Genomic DNA, 20701 nt, shown 5'->3' with positions numbered 1-20701 from the left:
TGTAAATGACGTGGCCCTGGTGTCAGAAAGGAGGCCTGCCTAAATATGGACACACACTGTTGCTGTATCACAATTGCAGGAGAATGTAACAGCTGATAGCAAGCAGTTCCCAGACGCTGACAATCAGCCGAGGTCTCCCATTCTTAGTTTTAGAGTTATAGTAACACTATGTTCCTGCTAAGCTATGCTGATTATTATTTACAGTTTGTGAATGAAACATGATTAGAGACTAGTATATTTACAGCTATTGCTTTTGATTGGCTGTTGTAGATAATGAACAGTAAATGCAGAGTGTGTTATATTGTGTGCCAGGATAAATGTTGTTTCACAGGCCAGATCTAACAAATATACTGTAATCGCTGGATACACACATTTGGTAAAACACATTTGGGTAAACACAAGGGTAAACACATTTGTTGTGTTCATCATTGTTTCTTTGGGTTGTTGTGATTCTTCTTTGCACTGCTGTCGTTTGCCTGCCTGCTAGTCGAAAATGAAGTGGCACGTGAAGGATTCATTAAATCATCACAACTTTCAGGGTGTCAAAAATACAGCCTGATAATCCAGCTCTGTTTTGTGGACCATACTTGACTTGAAATGTTCTGAGATAAACTTTATGGGGGGATAAACTCAAAGCCATAAACTCAGCTACTGACCAAATGTGCTAATAATTAATCATTCCTCGTTATCAAGTGGAAAATTTTATACTGTAACCATGTCTCTTTCCAACTTAGGGGGTTCACAGTAAGCGGTGAATACTTATGCAACCACAACTTTTATGTTTTCGTTTTTTTCTTATAAACAATTTTCCAAGCTGTATTTATTTTTCCCCTTCACATTCATATTATTGGTTATTTTGTGTAGATTTATGATATGTAATCTCAATTAAATCCATTTCGGTTCCAGACTGTAACACTACAAAATGTGAAGAAGCTCAAGGGGCGAGGGGAGTGGGGGGTTTGGGTGTGAAGGCTTATGCAAGCCACTGTAAAGTCTGTTTATCTGCTTTGTAGGTCATATACGTTCAATCCATTTCTGCATTCACAATATGCCTTTCAGATTGATGATGGTATATGAACACATTTTAGGAGTTGTTGATGTGGCAACACTTAACTGATCATTCCCACTTGACACTGGACTAAATGTAATGTGGCCTGTTACCTAAAATGAGTTTGACCTCCCTGGTTTAATTTGTACAAATATGACAAAGCCAGTCCTGGACTTTGGAAACAACTCAAAGCAAATTTTCATTTTAAAAAGTTGAACTTGAGTTACATTTAATTGAGTATCTTTAACTCCCATTTCTGTGTGAAGAAGGTTACTGTTCTGGTGCTCCTGTTTAAAGCCACACGCACGGAAAGCTATGCAAAGCCTTGCGTCAGCAGTGGTGTCAGATCTTTCAGTAGTTATAAATATTACTCTGCCTGTAAGTGAATGGCATCACTGGTGGTATATTGATGTCCGACACCTTGCCTTTATCTGGAGTCAAAGTTCTCTAGGTTATCTTAACGTTAGCTCATCTTAACTTTAATAACATGGTATGAAGCCTGTTCTAAATACACTAGGGAGTATTTAAAGTAACTGCCTTTCTCTTATTTCACTGATACAGCATTGACATTACATGTCATGGGTTAATGTAAATATTTGACATATATGTTAAGAAGAAATTTCAGACTTTTTTTCTGACATACTGAACCCAGCGGCTTTGAATATGTTCTCACAGGCCAAAGACTGTGTGGTATTTAGTATTGGCTTTGGATAAGCAGTATACTTGCTGAAATCCCTGTCTATGATTTTGCAATGCTGTGCAGGACCCCATCCATAAATCAAGTCGCTTATCTTATTCATTGGAATAATAAAGGCCATGTTGACAGATGGCATGACACCAACCATGCTAAACATGAGGCAGAAAAATATTTACTGTAGCAGTCCTTAAAACAACTTTTTTTTTTTTACAGCTATGTTTGTTTAAATTCACACAAAATGCCTAAAATTTTGAAAGATTTTTTTTTTTTTTTAGATTTTAATACCCCTGCATTTGGTCACCTGCCATTCCCATCCACCAGCCAGCTCTTCCATATCATGCAATAGCTACCAACTAGGGAGGGCTAGGCCTAAGACATGCTTCCTGTTAGACATGTGAAGCTAACCAATTGCATCTTCTCAAACTCCTGTATCACAGGGCCTTATAGAAAAGCTCTGGTTAATTCACTGTAAGCATTTGAATGGCAAGTGTAATTCTAAAATGTTAGGGATGAGTAAGCCATCCTTTCAACCCAAGGACAATCTCAGAGATGAATCTCAACTGTTAAAAGTTGTCTTATCACACCACTTGTGAGCCCTGGGTGTCATAGGTGTTGTATTCTGGAAAAACCCGTCGGATATAGCTGTGGCTGAATTCTGGCAAAAAATCTGGTTTTGGCTAACTTTTGTTCTATAAATAGCATACGTTTACACTTCAACATTATAAAACCATACAAATATTTCACCAAAATGACACCTTGCTAGCTAAGTGTGATTTAGATCATACAGTGACTGTCACACTTTGATCAAGTGTTGAAGTGCAACCTTGAACCATGTGAAGGGTTTTCCCAGGCTGCCACATATATTTTCAAAGATATTCAGTGTTACTGCTTCCCTGCTGTAAAAGTTCCAATCTACACTTCTGTTTATTCCATGATGATATCCATGATATTCAAATGGCATCAGTACCTTTGATGAAGGGCCAACAGTTTCAACATGCCAAGACTAGCAGAACGTGCACACTTAAGTATCTTTATTTTTCAGTACTAAGAACATGTTATTAGTGGTGTTTTCTGATTGGAGGTCAAATATTGTACATTCTGTGGTATTTCAAGTGAAGTATTTCAAGTGGAGTATTTCAATATAGTCCTCCATATAAGCTTATAAGCCTCTAAGTGTGTGTCAGCTGGCTGAGTTGCTTCAGCTTGTCTGCAGAAAGTGCCATCTGTCAAAGGTTTCTCCACCTACTGCTTGGCCACATGGTAACACAGGCATGGAGGATACACCCCCACATAAATTTGTCATTTAATTGTTTTTCCCCCTTATGTTGCATTGATTCCATTTATGCTTGCTCAGCAAATTTCCTCTGTTACTCTTTGACCCAATGATACCAGATGTGAAGATTAAGCCTGGACATGAAGCAGCAACGTTCATTCTATTGATTTCAATTATAAATGAATGACACCTGCTAGAGCTTATCTGCTCCAGAACTTCTGTTGCTGGGCCCAATAATCACTGGAATGTCTCTAAAAACTGTAGTACACTGGAGTCAGTTGTAGAATGATATGTCATTCCTGGGATTCTCTTTGGGGAGGCAGAATTTGTGATCACTTGTCTAAAATCCACTACATAGAATGTTCTCGCAGTGAACAGGACTAGAGAACTGAAGGTTAAGGCACTGCTTCAGGCCCCTACATTTGTATTAACTCCCCCAACACCACCACCCACCCCCCACCCCCCACCCTCATGTTATTATTCAGCCATTTATCTTAAAGCATATTTTTAGTAATTACAGTTAAACTAAGGAAATGTGAGAGGACCATAAACCTATTAATAAAAGATTGAAATAATGCAAGTAAGAATAAAAAAAAATGATATCTACTTTTATACCACAGAGCTGTTGAATTCTTGAATCTGACTGGTCAGAAGATTTATTGACACATTTTCTATAGCTGCAGCTCTGGCAGCAGTGCTGGCTGTAATTAAAGGACAGGTTTATGTCAAAGTGCCCGTTCTAATACATAATTTATATAATAGCAACTAATTTACAGGGACTTGTATGGCAGTACAAGTAATCTAAGGCGAATAATAAATAGATTAAAAGTGTGTGATTTAACAAAGACATAAACATAGAACCTTTGATATGATGAAGTTTTCTGTAAGGCCATGTTTATTTAACATTCATGGAAGGAGTCTCCAGTGTCAGTGCTTTGTAACAGTCAGTAAGTTTTCTGCCAAAGGGAAAGTCAGGACTTTGCACTTTCCAGTGTCTGGGTAACGTTGCAAGCTGCAACTTGTTTTATTAACTTCAAGAGAGAGTGAGAGCAAAAAGAGAGGCTGGTGAGGGAGCAACTGTTTATAGCTGATATAACATAAATGATAATCTGCTTTGAAGATGTTCAAATATTAAATGTAACTAAATGCATAAAAAGTGACAACATGCCATTCATTAACAAATTAAAAATTGTAATCGTTTGCAGTCAGAACAGGAGTAAATAAACCTTTAGTAAATTACTTTAGTATGATAAGATTCTGTCTAGGTTAAAAATGTATGTTAGATAGAACCTTATAGTCACAAACTGGTGCTTTGGTCTCAGAATTTGCTGCGCTATACCTTTCATGTGTACGTGCCTTGATTTTTTTTACAAGCCATTTGCAGATGCAGTAGAAGATGGCAATGCTATGTTGGTTATTCATTTTTATTTCATTTTCACATCTAACAGGCTGTGATGGTCTTTTATCAATATGGAATAGTTTAAATATTAGAATCATAGTGTACATGTAGTTCCAGTATGCTCTACCCAACATGCTTTAATGATCGCAGATGTGTAGAAATCCACAGAACTCATAAGAAAACGGTGTCAGTGGCAGGATTAGCAGTCATAGTTTTTTCTTATGCCTTCTTTCACCTAAACTCCAATGGCTTGCACTTGTTAGAAATCCTATGAGTTTCGTGAGACTGTTTTGGTTTACCTCGCAGGAACAAACCGAGGAACCATGAAATAGTTCTACACGAAGCCTTATTTTAAAAGTCTTTCACAAAGAATGGGGCGAGTATCTGTTTCAGACCTATAGGCAAGAGGCAGCTGTATTACTGTATCAGTCACCTCTAAGCTAAGTAACCCTGCAGGGAGCGGGGAACTGTGTTGACTGCTTGCGGACAGGTGGAGATCTAAGATCCACTACAGGCAGTTATGAGCCCATCGAATGGCACCGTTGGGAAGTGCCGTCTAAACAGTCTTAAAGTGGACGAGGCTATTTCGAGGCCAGGATAGTGTTACAGCGCGTCAAGTATTCACAGTGTAATCGCAATCTGCAATGCTCCAACTCATTGTACACAAGGATGCTTTCTCCAGTTCAAAACACTACAGCACTATTTTGGTCAACAAAATAGAGTTCAAAAGAATTGTAGAAAATATAATCTAAAAGGAATGAGTAGTGTAGAGAATATATGAGAATTTAGATGTCCTTGGAAATCCCCTCAGGTGTTCCTTAGGAAAATTACACAAAGGTTGATTTATAATCGTATTGAATGGAACATGATAGAATGCTGATGTTCACTCCAAACTATACAAAGTTTAACTCTCTACTGCATGGTGTTTTGGTCTCTAATATCCCCACTTTAAAATAATAAATAAAATAACTTTTAAACATGAATTTGGTTGATCACATGGTAACCAACTATTCAAAAGGTGTATTTTTGCGAAATTATTTTATTTTAATTATTTTATTTAAGCATCTAAAATGATTAATATGTATTTCTGCAGAAATGTTTCTAGAAAAATATGATATGAAATATACTTTGAGTACCTGGATGTGCAATGATATTTAATAGGTTAATAAGTTTAATTTCATTAAATCAATAGGAAATATTTACAGGATATGGACACTCTTTTTGGCACTTGGAAGCCTATTATTCAACTATGTTATTAGTTTTTAAAATAATTTCCATTTGAATATCCCCATAGCACCATCTCTTTTTGTTTTTTAGCTTTCTATGAAATTTATTATTTTTCTTGAATAAAGCCTTTTCGATTATTTTACAATATTATTTTCAAAATTTGTGTATTTTTGCTTCCGAGTGGCACAGCAGAAAAGCATTAAGCATGTCTTCAGGAGATTGTGAGTGTGTATCCTAACAATGTCACAGCCATCTGTGGCCAGGAGCCAAGGAAGCAAAACTGGCTGTGCTCTCTGGGTGAGAAGGATGGCATACTTTCTCTCTCCCGTCAATCATAGCAATAGTAGCCAGTCACGGGCATCCATGTGCTCATGTATGCAGAACAGGGTAGATAGCACTTTCTTCAGAGTGTGTTATGCTGCCTTGTGATGCAGCAGTTCGAAACGATGAAGTTGGCTTACTTCAACGGTCACGTTGGAAGCTTGTGGAAGCTAGCCTTAACCCTAGTTGGCAACTGTTGTGTGATAGGTGAGAGCTGGCTGGTGGGTAGGTGACCAAATTGGCAATAAAATGGGGGAAATCCATCCAGCCATTTTCCATACCGCTTATCGTACACAAGGTTGCCAGGAAGCCTTAAGCCTATCTCACGGAGCTTGGGGCAGAAGGTGGGCAACAACCTGGACCAACGCATTGCAGGGCGCAAGTGCACACACATTCACACACTACGGACAATTTGGAAATGCCAATCAGCCTACAACGCATGTATTTGGACTGGGGGAGGAAAGCGGAGCACCTGGAGGAAACCCCCAAAGCACGAGGAGAACATACAAACTCCACAGGGCAGAGCCGGGATTTGAAACCCCAAGCCTGGAAGTGCGAGGCAAATATGCTAACCACTAAGCCAAGCAACAAGAAAAAAGACTAAAGCATCTGAAAGACATAATAAATCAACTTTTTGGGCAAAGAACCAAAATTCACACAGTAGAGCGTTAAGAAGACCATGCCATTATTTATGATGTTGCTATGCTCAGAGAACATGAATTGTTTATTATGCCAAAGCACTATTACAGAGAAGTTATTTGGTAAGAATAAACTGAGTGGTTCTCAATGCAGCCTTGGTCATATCTCATTGTCAGAAACTTGTTGCTAATTTAGTTCAGGTCCAGCTTGATGAGTCCTATGCTAATAACTTGCTAATATTACATGACCCTGATCTCGGCGTTCACAGTTTAAACAGAGTTTGGATTCATAGGACATTTTGTCTCATATCGTTAACTCAGGGATCGATCGTTTCTAGGGCACCACCAGCTTGGGGGCACCAATGAGCACCCCAAAGCCCTTGTCTGATTCACCCACCCCTGAGAAAGATAGTACCAGGGGCATAACCTGGCCTGTGCATTTATTTTAAATATTTAATCAGGTAACACTTTATGATTACCATTTATGCCATTATCTGGTATCCCTGGTGATAGTGGGTGCTGCTGTTAGGAAGAGAGATAGAGATGTAGAGAGCCGGGAACGTTAATGCTTACCCTGGAGGGTGGGGTGGGGTAGCACCAATAAGAATCTCGCCTAGGGTGCCAAAATGCCCAGAAACGGCCCTGCGTTAACTGTTTTGGGATTTTACAAGTTTCCATTACTACCTGAGCAGGGTATGGTGAGGGATTCTTTAGTGCTGAGGGGTTGTGCTTTTTATAAATAGGACAGACAACTGCTGTCCCATCTTCCAAATAAAGACAAAGGGGAATGTCTTGGAATGACAGCACTGTGCGTTGCTGTAGTAAGAATACATTCCGCATTTGATTAAGATCTCTGCATTCGAGGCACGTTTCACAGTTCAGAAAAGCAAATATGTGGGAAATTTCAAAGCCTTGTCCACCTGTGCAAGACTATCCTCGTGACTGATATTGTAGTGAATTATTAATAGACCACAGGGGAGGATCAGCATGGTGGTTGTATTCCAGCTTACTGTTTTTGCATTACTCATTTGTTAATGAAATGAGTAGAAGTGTCCTCACATTGACAGACACATGATTGCTGTCAGTCTGATCGTTTTTCACACATGCATGACACACAGTTTGATCCAGAAAGAAGCTAGACTAATTAACAAGTATTTAATAAGCTTAACCTGAAACAGAATGACCAGACAGTCAAATAATACTGCACAGTAAACATAGCTTTCCTTTTGCGGGATGATCCTGAAACGCTGCCATCTTGGATTACATTTATAGGTCTGTTTTCCCTTGAGATTATATTTGGAGCATTGCTAATTCATTCTGGTTGTATTTGTGTTCCATAGTGTTATTGGTTACAGTGGTTTAACAAAACAAGTGAATAAAGTCATACTAATGTTATTCATTTTAGTTGCCATGTTTACTTAAACCAGTCCTTTTTACTGAACACATTTACAGCTTGTCTTGTATTATCTTGTAGTATATTATCTTATCTGCCTAAGAGCAATTTTTCAAACAGGTTGTCTTGTGAAATAATTTCACTTTAAATAGTGAAAGAAGAAGTAACTCACCCCATAAATCCTTCCTCTGCAGAACTTCCCATGCCAAGAGCAAAGGAGAGGCTGCTGAACAGGCTGCTCAAGCTGCCAACAACGAGTCCAGCATTGCACGTGTAGTGGCCAGAGAACTCTCACCTTCATTCTATCAGCCAGGTAACAACGGTTCATCGTTAAATGTCGGTTAACTAATACATTTAAATTAGCTCAAAATATCTTAAATAAATATAGTGCAACTTAAAATGTCTGCTTACCACTAATATGTTTAGATGAGGTCACATGGTGGCTTAGTGGTCACACCTCCAGGGTTGGGGTTTGATTCCCACCAATGCCCTGTGTGTGCAGAGTTTGCATGTTCTCCCCGTGCTGCGGGGGTTTCCTCCAGGTACTCCGGTTTCCTCCCCCAGTACAAAGACATGCATGGTAGGCTGATTGGCATGTCCAAAGTGTCCGTAGTGTATGAATGGGTGTGTGAATATGTACGTGATTGTGCCCTGCGATATATTGGCACCCCATCCAGGGTGTACCCCACCTTGTGCCCCATGCTACCTGGGATAGACTCCAGGTTCCCCGCAACCCAGTAGGATAAGCAGTACAGAAAATTGATGGATGGATGGATATTTAGATGAGCTCAAAATATCTTATATGAATAAATTCACACCCATGATCTTTTTGTACATTCAAGAGACGCAGCCATCCAGGACTATTAAATCTAAATTAATATCAGTTTAAATATCAGACAATACAATGCAATATACATACTCACTGGCCACTTTAATAGGAACACCTGTTCACTTGCTCATTCATGCAGTTATTCGATTAGCCAATCAAGTGGCAGCAATGCAATCCAAAACATTATGCAGATAGAGGTCAAGAATTTAATCTTCACACCAGACATCAGAAACAGGAAAAAAAAAGTGATTTCAGTGATTGTGACTGTGGCATGATAGTTGGTGTCAGACGGGTTGATTTGGGTACTTCTGAAACTGTTGATATCCTGGGATTTTCACACACACACACACACACACACACACACACACCAGTCCTTAGAGTTTACAATGAATGGTACAAAAAGCAAAAAACAGCCAACGAGCAGCAGTTTTCAAAAGAGAATGGCCAGATTAGGTTGAGCTGACGGGAAGGCTACCTTAATGCAAATAATCACACATTACAACTGTGGTGAGCAGAAAAGCATCTTAGAATATAGAACATGTAGAACAGCAGAAGACCACATCGGCTTTCACTCCTTTCAGCCAAGAACAGGAATCTGAGGCTAACGTGGACACATACTTAATTTGAGGAAACGGGACAGTATCTGACAATGTGTTTTACAATGTCAACTGTCTGCCAATATTCTGAGATGCTTTTCTACCCACCATAGTTGTAAAGAGTAGTTATTTGAGTTACCGTGTCCTTCTTGTCAGGTTGAACCAGTCAGGTCATTCCAGAATTGCCACTCACTCAATGATTTTTGTTCTTCATACCATTTTGTGTAAACTCTAGAAACTGTTATGTGTGCAAATCCCAGGTGATCAGCTGTTTCTGAAATATTCAAACCAGCCCATCTGGCACCAATTACCCTGTCATAGTCAAAGTCGTTGAGATCACTTTTTTTTTTTTTTGGCATTATAACATTTGAAGTGAACATTAACTGAAGCACTTTACCTGTATCTGCATGATATTATACATGGCTCTGCTGCCGTGCCATATTATGCTCCTGTAATACATCTCATCTGTAATGTAAAGGGTTATCCTTTTAAATGTCACACTTCAGCTGCAGTCTATATCTCTTACTATAACATTCTCGAACTCTCCACTCAGGCCTTGTGCAAGTTCTCAATCAACTCTAAACCATTTATGCGCTTCAGTTGCTGTGGGCTTGTATTTCAGTATGAGTATAAAAGACACACTATATAGATTGTTCCATATATATATGACAGCTTTCTGTCTCAGATAGAAAAGGCATGGCTATGAATAATCAGCATCCCCAGTTGCTCGATTCTATTAGTCTTCAATTTCTAAATTTGTCTGTAATGCGAACACGTGGAAGTTGGTGAAATGTAACATGCGCACCAAATGTAAATATGGACATGAGTTATCCTTTCAGATTCCTTTATGTCTGCCCTTCTAATTGTCTCAGACATGTCACGCAAAGAGCATTTTTCACACCACAGAAATAACACTGCAAATTGCGCAAGAAGTCATCATATTTCACCACATTATCTCAAAAGAAAAACAAAAAATAAAGAAATGTAGGCTTTTACTGTTTAAAGGTGTTCAAACCTTTATTATAGAAAAGTATGATGTCAGAGGCCATAGGATTTTTGTAAAATAACTAAAACAGCGTAATTACTATTAGGCCAGCTTGATTGCCACCATTATGTTGCCTTTTAAGCAGAGTGAATATCTTAATGTGTACATTTTATCTACTTTCTGGTATTTGCTTAATTAAATAGGGTTGTGTACATCAAGATTTGCAGATTTTCATTCAATAATTATATTCCTTCATTACAGCCAAGTAAACACACATCATGGCATGCCTAAAAATCTCCTTTCTGTGCATTTGTCTTTTGTTTTAACAAACATTCTAACTAAAGGCTTTGTAACGTTAATGTAAGTTTATTAGTGGTAGTAGTAGTAGTAGTAGTAATAATAATAATAATAATAATAATAATAATAATGTGTATAGATTTTTACAGTTTGAGTTATTGGACAGCGACACCTAGTGTTCAATGCAGGATTTTTTTTTTTAACAGTGGACCAATACTATTTTTAAAATGGTGGTCGATATGGTGTTTACAATGTTAAAATATGGCAGTGAGCTGCACGTGCTTCACAGACTGTAGTTTGGACACCTATGGTGAAATTATATTTAACTCTAAATTATACATCTTAATTAATTTGTGTAATTATTGGGTTTTTAGCTACAACTATATTTGACTCCCAAAATAGTAAAGATTAAAAAAATATTTTAGCAGACAAGCAATTCTAGAGCCATGATATTATCATATGGTAACCTTAAATATTGGGATGAATATAGAAATGACAGACCAAAATATAAGGTTTGGGAAATATAATAAAGTTTTTTTTTGTATTGTATGCGTCTCTCAGGCCCAGAATACCTAAAGAAGCGAGCATTACAAGAAATTGCTGAGAGCAATGAGAATGCTGATACAGACATGCATGAGTCACTTCTGGCTGAGGAGATCATGCCTCCAGAGAGCCCCTTCATGCACGAAATAGACAGCCTGAAGCCCAACATTAGTCCAGCACGCACACCATCACCCAGACCTACTACCTCTGCTGCCCTTGATCCTAACCTCCTTGGTCCTGGTAGCTGGAATGGGGACAAAAGCAGTCGAGGGGGTGGAAGTAGCAGCAGAGGGGGAAGCCACCCAGGGAGCAGGCAGAGCAGTCGTCCTTCAACTCCATCACCCAATTCAGCTCTGGATTCAGTGCCAAACATGGAGGAGCCTGGTGTCCCCAGCACAAAGGGTCCATCCCGATCGCTCAGCTGGCAAAACACCAAAGCTGAGCAGGGCTCTGACCTTGAAATTAAGCCTCTACAGAAAATGGACTTAGAGACTAAAGCAGCAGAACCTGCTCCAGCTCCAGTGAGGACCAGCCTAATCTCCTCAACTGATGAAGAAGAACCACCACCTCCTGCCTCCAAAGTGTCCTCCAAAGCAGTGACCCCAGAACACAAAGCTCCCGAGCAGAGAGCCAAGGCCAGGGAACCTGCACCAGAGCACCCAACATCAATGACCGAGAGTAAGCAGGAGGCCAAGGAAGACAGAAAAGTGGTTAACAAAGTTGAAGCTAAGCAATCTATGAAACGAGAGCCTAGTCCGGCTCCGAGACGAGAACCAAGCCCGGCTCCGAGACGAGACCATAGCCCGGATCCAAGACGAGAACCAAGCCTGGCTACAAGACGGGAACCAAGCCCGGCTCCGAGACAAGAACCAAGTCTGGCCCCAAGACGAGACCGTAGCCCAGCTCCAAGACGAGACCCTAGCTCAGCTACAAGACAAGACCCTAGCCCAGCTCCAAGACGAGACCCTAGCCCAGCTCCTAAAGCTGTGCCTAAGCCTGAACCCAAGGTTGTGCCTAAACCAGAGCCCAAAGCTATTGCCAAACCAGTCACTAAGCCTGCACCCAAAGTGGACCCCAAAGCTGAGCTGAGACAGAGGGCTTTGGTGAAAACCCCTGATGAAGTGACTGAAATTACAGCACCAGAAGAGGTTAGACACAAACAGCAAAACATTCACACAAACTGCAGATATTTTTTTGCTCATAATTTCCCAGTGTTGCTTAACATGGTTAAATAAGTACATTGTCTTGATGACAAATGTGGTTTTCAGTCAGCCAGGTCCTTGAACTGTCTAGCACTAGTAAGTCAAAATGATTGGACTTGTGGTGTAATTGTAAAGTTTCGTAATATGAAGGGCTTCTTCAGTTCTAAACAGAACAGAAACACATAGGATGAGCAAAATGTCAAGGTTGTAAAGTCCACTTTCCTTGAGCCACAAAATGCAAAGAAATATTTCAAAGAAGCACAATGTAATCCAAATATTGTGCCTTTAGTTTTATGATATAGGGACGCACGGTGGCTTAGTGGTTAGCACGTTCGCCTCACACCTCCGGGGTTCGATTCCCGCCGGTGTGCGGAGTTTGCATGTTCTCCCCGTGCTGTGGGGGTTTCCTCCGGGTACTCCGGTTTCCTCCCCCAGTCCAAAGACATGCATGGTAGGCTGATTGGCGTGTCCAAAGTGTCCGTAGTGTATGAACGGGTGTGTGAGTGTGTATGTGATTGTGCCCTGCGATGGACTGGCACCATGTCCAGGGTGTACCCTGCCTGATGCTCCCTGGGATAGGCTCCAGGTTCCCCGTGACCCTGAAGAAGGAGTAAGCGGTAGAAGATGGATGGATGGATAGTTTTACAATATTCTGTGCTATTTATTTGAGCCACTGAGCTTTTTACTCCTGAATTTTCCACTGACAAAACACATTAGATCCAAGTTGACATTAATTATAAGCCTACTTATAATTATTAAGTTATTAAGATTTGGATTAAACCTTTTCCATTCAAGTGAGCCATTAGATACAATTTGAACACTTTTAGAAGATGTAATATGGTCTAAAAATAAATTTTAAAAAAAATGGGTGAGTGAATGTTCAATTCTAGAATTGAGATCCACTGTGGGACTCTGGAGCAAAGCCAAATTAATCATTTCTCTTTAGGACTTCTTTCTTCATAACCTAGATCTTTGTGCATTACTTTCATCACAATAAAAGGTTTTGTTACATTATAGAACAATATCATCACAAAATTTGCCATTTTTTAAAGTGCATCTTGAGCACCAGTTCCCTTACTTTTTTCATAACCAGACACCTTTCTATAGTTGATCCTCAATATTACAAATTCTCTGCCCTACCGAGGACGGAACAGGAGATTACCTTGAGTTTTAAATTTATGCATTAAAAATCAAAATAGCTCACATTCCACTTATTTCACAAGTAGTCACTCAGACAAGACATGTGAAGTATCTGAAGCTTATTTTGCCCTGTGGGTAACATAGCTAACAATTAACATAAGATTATATTATCAATTTAGTGATTTACTCTCTCTATATATGTCTGTAATGTTGTTTTTGTTTTTTGTTTTTTTAGGGGCCAAATACGATTTTGATCTGCATGGTCATTCTGCTCAATATCGGTCTGGCCATTGTTTTTGTTCACATCCTCTCCTGATGGAAAGGTGTCCAAGGTAAAAAAAAAATAAAAATGCCTGTGTGCTGATACTGTATACAGTGCGTACATGTATGAAGAAAATGTGATTCTATAGTTCATCTGATTTTATCTGTTATATTTTAGTAATCAATAAATAATGTTTTGTCAGTTTTTGAAAACTGGGGCACCCAAGTGGTGCAACAGGGGTCCAGTAAAGCATAATTTCCTGTGCACTCTGGTTGGGAAAGATGGCATTACTCTCTCCAAACAACAGAACAACACTAGCCATTCATGGATGTCTGAGAGCTCATGTATGTGGAAGTATATGGCTAGTGCTTTCCTCCAAGTGCTAGTGGGTGGGACGTAGGGTGAAAAAAATTCGGGGCAATGACAAAAACTAGAGTAATTATGCTTTGTTTATGTCTATTTTAAAGCAGAATTTTTTTCTACAAACCAAGAACATCTATAACATCTATAAGAAAGAAGAGAGAAGAGCTGTGATGGATGCCACATGCTCCCCTTGAGGCTTCTCTGATGTGATAAAGTCTCAATAAAGCCCTCTCGAGCCACTTGAAGGACAGTTACTATGTGTAGTCGGATTGAAGGATGACATACAGTTTCTGTGTCGGAATGCTGGAGAGAACTTTGCTCTCACATGATGGAAAGTGTTAATCTGTATTGTGCTGCTTTAAAGAATGATTCTTCCCAAATTAACAGTGCCACGTACTTCTTATAAGGGCGAATATATCTTATGCAAATCAAGCATTGATGTCAAGCTTACCAGTTTACCAGTGATTATCAATCAAAGCCATAGTTTCTGATCCGTCTGAGATCAAGTGAATTTGAAGAAGGAAAAGGATCTGCTCATTAACATCTGACATGTTTTGAAACTACATTAATAGTGTGCAATAATGCACACTCAATACGATGTCTTAAAGTCTCACAATAAGGCCCTCTCCTTCAGTCTTCTAACAAATACATGACATGCATACAAACATTTTTCAAACCTCATGGTAAAAATGGATTCTGCAATAAATCTTTGCCTGTTAAAACATAAGCCTACGTTTAAGAACAAAGCAAAGGTCAAGAGTTTCAGTTCACATGAGGAAGATGGGATAGCTGTAAGTGTCATATGGTTTTGTCTGATGTTCCTGAGAAAGTTTCTTTCTTTCCAAATATATCATCCCACTTCCATTTACAGTGTCTGAAATATTATGAAAATTAGCAGTTGTTTAGCTCAAGAAACATTGCACTTTGAACATGTCTGTGCTTGCAAACTTAATTTTTAAAAGTACCATTTGCAGAAACTAAAGTGGCAACATTTGAAAACTCAAACAAAAGTGTTTTTTTAATTTTTTTTATGCATGCATGTTAAGGGTTTTTCTACCTTTCTAAAATTGTGAGGTTACATTACAGCAACTTGTGTATTTGCAAATATTGAAAAATCACCTTAGAACAGGGCTGGCCAAGCTGCAAAGTGCCAGCATGGCTGCAAGTTTTCATTTCCAACCAATCGGGATCTATGCCTGTTTCGACTTGTTAAATCAGTTGCTTGTGGCCCTGCTTGGTTGGCATTAAAATTTGCAGGTACACTGGCCCTTTGCAGAGAAGATTGGACATCCCTGCCATAGAACAATGAAAACATGCTGTATGTTTTGATTACTGTCCCCTTATCAGAAAAGTAATTACCTCAAACTTTGCATTGAAGAATTGGTTTGCAGTTGAACTCCAGGTTTTACAGTAGACTGTTGTTAAGCACCATGATTATGGTCTCCGCCCAAATATTTTATTTTGAGATTTTATTTGGACAAACAGTAGTTATGGATCCTAAAGCCTTCATCTAACTCTTTGACCCATTACCTAATGGAGTATGAAGAGAAATGTGTGAGTTACATGTAAATGTTCTGAAACAGCATTCATCTGTTTTGGCTTGTACCCATTTGCACTGGAGTGGTTTGTGATGGCAGTGTTTTACAATGCAACTTTACCACTGTATTTTATTCTCATCAGAGTGCCACCCACAAATGTCCATTTTATGAATTAAAAAAGGCAAAAATATTATTTATTCATAGGTTTGTTTTCATATGAATGCATTAAATCATGCTTCCACTGGCTGAATAGTGCACATATTCAGAATACTGAGAAATCCAGATGACGGTTCAAAAATGTTCATCCCATGTAGTTGACTTAACACATACTCGTGTGTTTGCACCTTTGAAAGGGATTAAATCACAGCACTCAAAATGTATTGTGCTAAGCAGTACCACTGAATGCAAATAAATCTATTTTTCAATTGTAACTTTCTTAATTTGCTTCATATTTCACAGCACACTGAACTGCATTAATAATGCAGTGTAACTTCTCACTAACTCGCAAAACATGAAGTATATAAAATGTTACAGCTTGCTTTGCATATAGACAATCAGCAAGCATGTCTCAGAGGACAGTACTTAAATATCAAAGAATTTTAAATTAGAACTACAAGCAGGATTCCACTGAAAATGGAAAAATTTCTCATTTGCCTTGTTGCACAGGACATTTTATTGTGCAACCATAATTTAAACATTATACCTTATTTTAATTAATTGCCTGGTTGCTCCTCACCACATCACAGTGTATCCATTTGAATGAGGACTTCTAGAATAACTGCACACAAAAGGTACCACTTAGGGTAGCTCAATAATCCAATGTATACCCAGCACACTGGATCCCACAGGTGGATATTTGCCATTTCACGCTATTCAGAGTGCACGACATGCAAGCGAAACCACAAAGCTTAGAGAAGTACACTTTGTTCAAGTTTAATCCTCATGAATTACCATTTTGAAGTACCACTCATGGATCGTATATGTTTTTGTCTGCAGCTTTTATTTTCCTCCCTTCAAAGAGTTAACCACATATTTACCAAGACCAAAGGGCCATTTTGCATTCTTATGGGAAGCCAAATAAGATGGAACTTTGATATATTTATTGTAAGGATTGCTATTGAAAACCACCTGTAAAAGGAGACAAACCAAAGGCCAGGAAGTTTACACACTAAATTCTAAGAACACTGACCATTTCCAGGCTGGTGAACTTACCAGAGTCGCCCTGACACAAGAGAACACAAGTACAGAGGAAGCTTTTTCAGCCTTTATTCAGCTCTTGCTACTGATGAAAACGTATAAGAACACACAAAACACAAAGAAAAGAAAGGGCTTACAAGGGGGGGGGGGGGGGGGGAAGCAATGGTCAACTTAATACTCCTCTCCTTCCTCTTCTCCCTCCACACTGTCAGCACCCACTTCTTCATAATCCTTCTCCAGGGCAGCCATGTCCTCTCTGGCCTCAGAGAACTCGCCCTCTTCCATACCCTCACCAACATACCAGTGCACAAATGCGCGCTTGGCGTACATCAGATCGAACTTGTGATCGAGACGAGCCCAGGCCTCAGCAATAGCTGTGGTGTTGCTCAGCATGCACACAGCCCTCTGCACCTTGGCCAGGTCTCCACCTGGAACCACAGTGGGAGGCTGGTAGTTGATGCCCACCTTGAACCCAGTGGGACACCAGTCCACAAACTGGATGGTGCGCTTGGTCTTGATGTTTGCAATAGCAGCATTCACATCTTTAGGCACCACATCACCACGGTACAGCAGGCAGCAGGCCATGTACTTGCCGTGACGTGGGTCACATTTCACCATCTGATTGGCCGGCTCAAAGCAGGCATTTGTGATTTCAGCCACAGAGAGCTGCTCATGGTAAGCTTTCTCTGCAGAGATCACTGGAGCATAGGTGGCCAGTGGGAAATGAATACGAGGGTAGGGCACTAAGTTGGTCTGGAATTCAGTAAGGTCGACATTGAGGGCACCATCGAAACGGAGAGAGGCTGTGATGGAGGACACGATCTGACTAATCAGCCTATTCAGGTTAGTGTATGTAGGGCGCTCGATATCGAGGTTTCTACGGCAAATGTCATAGATGGCTTCATTGTCCACCATGAAAGCACAGTCGGAGTGCTCTAGGGTGGTGTGGGTGGTCAGGATGGAGTTGTAGGGCTCCACCACAGCAGTAGACACCTGGGGAGCTGGGTAGATGGAGAACTCCAACTTGGACTTCTTACCGTAGTCAACAGACAGGCGTTCCATCAGCAGGGAGGTGAAACCAGAACCAGTTCCGCCACCAAAGCTGTGGAACACCAGGAAACCCTGGAGACCTGTGCACTGGTCAGCCTGGAGAGGTAATGAATACTAGTCAGTTTATGATTTTTCAAAAGACTCTATAGAAATTTATGACATAATAACCCAAATGGTGCTGACCAGTTTGCGGATCCTGTCCAGTACCAGGTCAATCAGCTCCTTGCCAATGGTGTAGTGACCGCGAGCATAATTGTTGGCAGCATCCTCTTTTCCTGTGATGAGCTGCTCAGGGTGGAACAGCTGGCGGTATGTTCCAGAACGGACCTCATCTAAAGGAAAAGTCCATATAAATTAGATTATGAACCAGACCACCACAGACCCATTAGTGTTATTTCATTAACAGGCAAAGTCATGCACCATAAGATCTCAATCTTACCTATGACAGTGGGCTCCAGATCCACAAACACAGCCCTGGGGACATGCTTTCCAGCCCCAGTCTCACTGAAGAAGGTGTTGAAGGAATCATCCCCACCTCCAATGGTCTTGTCACTGGGCATCTGTCCGTCCGGCTGGATGCCGTGTTCAAGACAGTAGAGTTCCCAGCACGCATTGCCAATCTGGACACCAGCCTGACCAACGTGGATAGAGATGCACTCGCGCTGTGGGGACAAAGAACACATTTACATGACTTTCATTCTTGTTGTATGCTGTATTTACTGTGCTGTTGAACAAATTAAATTTCATGGCAGGGCTGATATGAAAATCAGATAACTGTCTCCAGCTTACTTAAACATCTATTTTGTATATGAGCATTTGGGCAGATAAACCAGCCTCCCTACAAAAACAAAGTCCTCTGTAAAAAATAAACGAGTACTCAGGGTTGAGCACAACCACCAACCATGTGAAACCACCTGACTAAAGGAGTAAGTGATCAAGTGGATCACACCATTTCTGCCGACCAGAATTCAGGAAAAAGTGATGAGCAATGTTTTACTTGGCTTTAGTGTGCCTATCTAGCTGAGAAGGACCTCTTGCTTTAAGCAAACCACTTCACTAAATACGTTTTAACGTGTACCTTGCAACATTATGTGAGCTGAGTGAAAATCTTTACGCTTGACAGTAAGCTACACTGACTCAGCAGGGGGGATTGGGCGGCTAGCTTAGTCACGAGGAACTCATTACTGCGCGATTCCCGGATGTAAGCGCTATGGAACGCGCCGGTCCGCCTCAGCACTGACCACGTGAACGACTCATTTCCTCAAAGCACGCTCCTCTTTAAGTTCACTGATCAAAAATCGAGATCATTTTGTATGACGCCCAACGTAAAATATTTTTAAACATGTCGAAGTGAGCTAAAGTGTTAAAAAAAATTCTTTTCTTTTTTTTTTTTTTACTTTTAACGGATTTCTGTGTGTGATAACCAGCTTCACTGTTCCTCATGATGACTCAATTTGGTTTAAAAAAAAAAAAAAAACGACGTCTTTTGGGGGGGCGCATAAAAAATAAGTTTCCTACACGCCTAAAACGTTTGTAATACACATACGCACCGATTTTGTCCATCGTTATTTAATTCTACGAAATGATAGTGTGAAAACGTATAATTCAACAAGACAAAAGGTTTAATTAACTTACTACAATGTCGAGTGAGACGTTATATATTGCATTCATTACGGTTTAATAAACTTCCACATACCGCCTCTTTAAAATTTCATAAAACGTACATAAAGTCACTGTGCGCGAGCAATTTTAAGGTTAGACAAAAAAAAAGGGTTAATACTTGCCATTTTGAAGACGGTGGCTTTAAAGTGTATCTAAACAAAAGCTTACGAAAAAGGATGAACTTCAATTCTCACAGCCCGACTGTAATGAGTCTGTAGTGAGAACACGAAATGGTCGAAATGCTGGGGGTGGAGTTATTTATACTTTTCGGCTCAGTCGTCACGGAGGAGGGAACGCTTCCGCTTCCTGGTTTCGAGCCCTGTCACGTCCTGATTGGTCGAGAAGCGCTAAGCCCCACTCCATTGGTGCGTTTTAACGTTTGAATAATTACTTCCTCTTTAGTCATTGTCAACTAGAAGTAACTAGATTCTACTTACTAGAAGATTTGGAGTTAACTGTCGCTTATACGTGCGTTATTATAATCATAAGCGTAGTCTGAAATGGCATGCAACCGTGCGACATATTATAGACACACTAGCCTACGTAGTATTGTAGTATGAAGGTTCAAATATTGTTTTAAAGGAAAAATGCACCCAAAAACCATAGGTTTAAAAGGAAATATTAGTGGTGTGGTTAGCAATTCTGGTCCTAATTTGTTGGTTGGTGCTGTATTTCCATTATTCCTGTTAGAGGATGTGTCACTGGGGTCACTGCTATTGCTAACCCATTTACAGTGCTACTGTATTTATAAAAAATATTTAAAAATATATATAGTATTTAATTTCTTGTCACTATTATACACTTTACCTGGCTGCTACAGCAATAACTGCTATGCCCATATTTGGTATAAACTAATCTGCTGAATACTAAGTCACAGCATGTTATGTTTACATTTATACCATTTTTAAATTATATTGTTACTCTTTGGCACTACCCGTTATATATCGGACACTTCCACACTAAAACTGTGTCCTGGTCGGTGCTACACTGTCACTTACTGTGCCTACTGTCCTGTTTTAGTAGTATTGTACTGTCCTGTGT

At 39.9% G+C, this 20701-nt stretch overlaps 2 protein-coding genes across 3 annotated transcripts in view; one reads left to right on the top strand and one right to left on the bottom strand.

The window, feature by feature from the left end:
• The window catches only part of jph2 (junctophilin 2), a 28124-nt gene extending 11942 nt beyond the window's left edge, over positions 1 to 16182 (top strand). Inside the window, exons 3-6 of one of the 2 annotated variants that reach the window (XM_053644412.1) lie at positions 8191 to 8309; positions 11265 to 12394; positions 13824 to 13920; positions 14321 to 16182. In XM_053644412.1, the coding sequence (XP_053500387.1) occupies positions 8191 to 8309; positions 11265 to 12394; positions 13824 to 13904 (1330 nt within the window). In that variant the 3' untranslated portion in view covers positions 13905 to 13920; positions 14321 to 16182. Of the gene's footprint in view, positions 1 to 8190; positions 8310 to 11264; positions 12395 to 13823; positions 13921 to 14317 lie in introns of both variants that reach the window. The other variant, XM_053644411.1, reaches the window with a different exon arrangement.
• An 811-nt stretch (positions 16183 to 16993) lies between these two features.
• LOC128619910 (tubulin alpha-1C chain) lies at positions 16994 to 19916 on the bottom strand. Its single transcript, XM_053644414.1, has 4 exons — positions 19783 to 19916; positions 18438 to 18660; positions 18182 to 18330; positions 16994 to 18094 (listed from the first exon to the last, which is right to left on the bottom strand). The coding sequence occupies exons 1-4, from the start codon at positions 19783 to 19785 to the stop codon at positions 17120 to 17122; spliced, it is 1350 nt and encodes a 449-aa protein (XP_053500389.1). The 5' UTR covers positions 19786 to 19916; the 3' UTR covers positions 16994 to 17119.
• Positions 19917 to 20701: the final 785 nt, after the last annotated feature.

The sequence above is a fragment of the Ictalurus furcatus genome, chromosome 15, assembly GCF_023375685.1.
Source record: "Ictalurus furcatus strain D&B chromosome 15, Billie_1.0, whole genome shotgun sequence".
Taxonomy (NCBI): Eukaryota; Metazoa; Chordata; class Actinopteri; order Siluriformes; family Ictaluridae; genus Ictalurus; species Ictalurus furcatus.
This window is presented reverse-complemented; position numbering and strand designations above follow the sequence as displayed.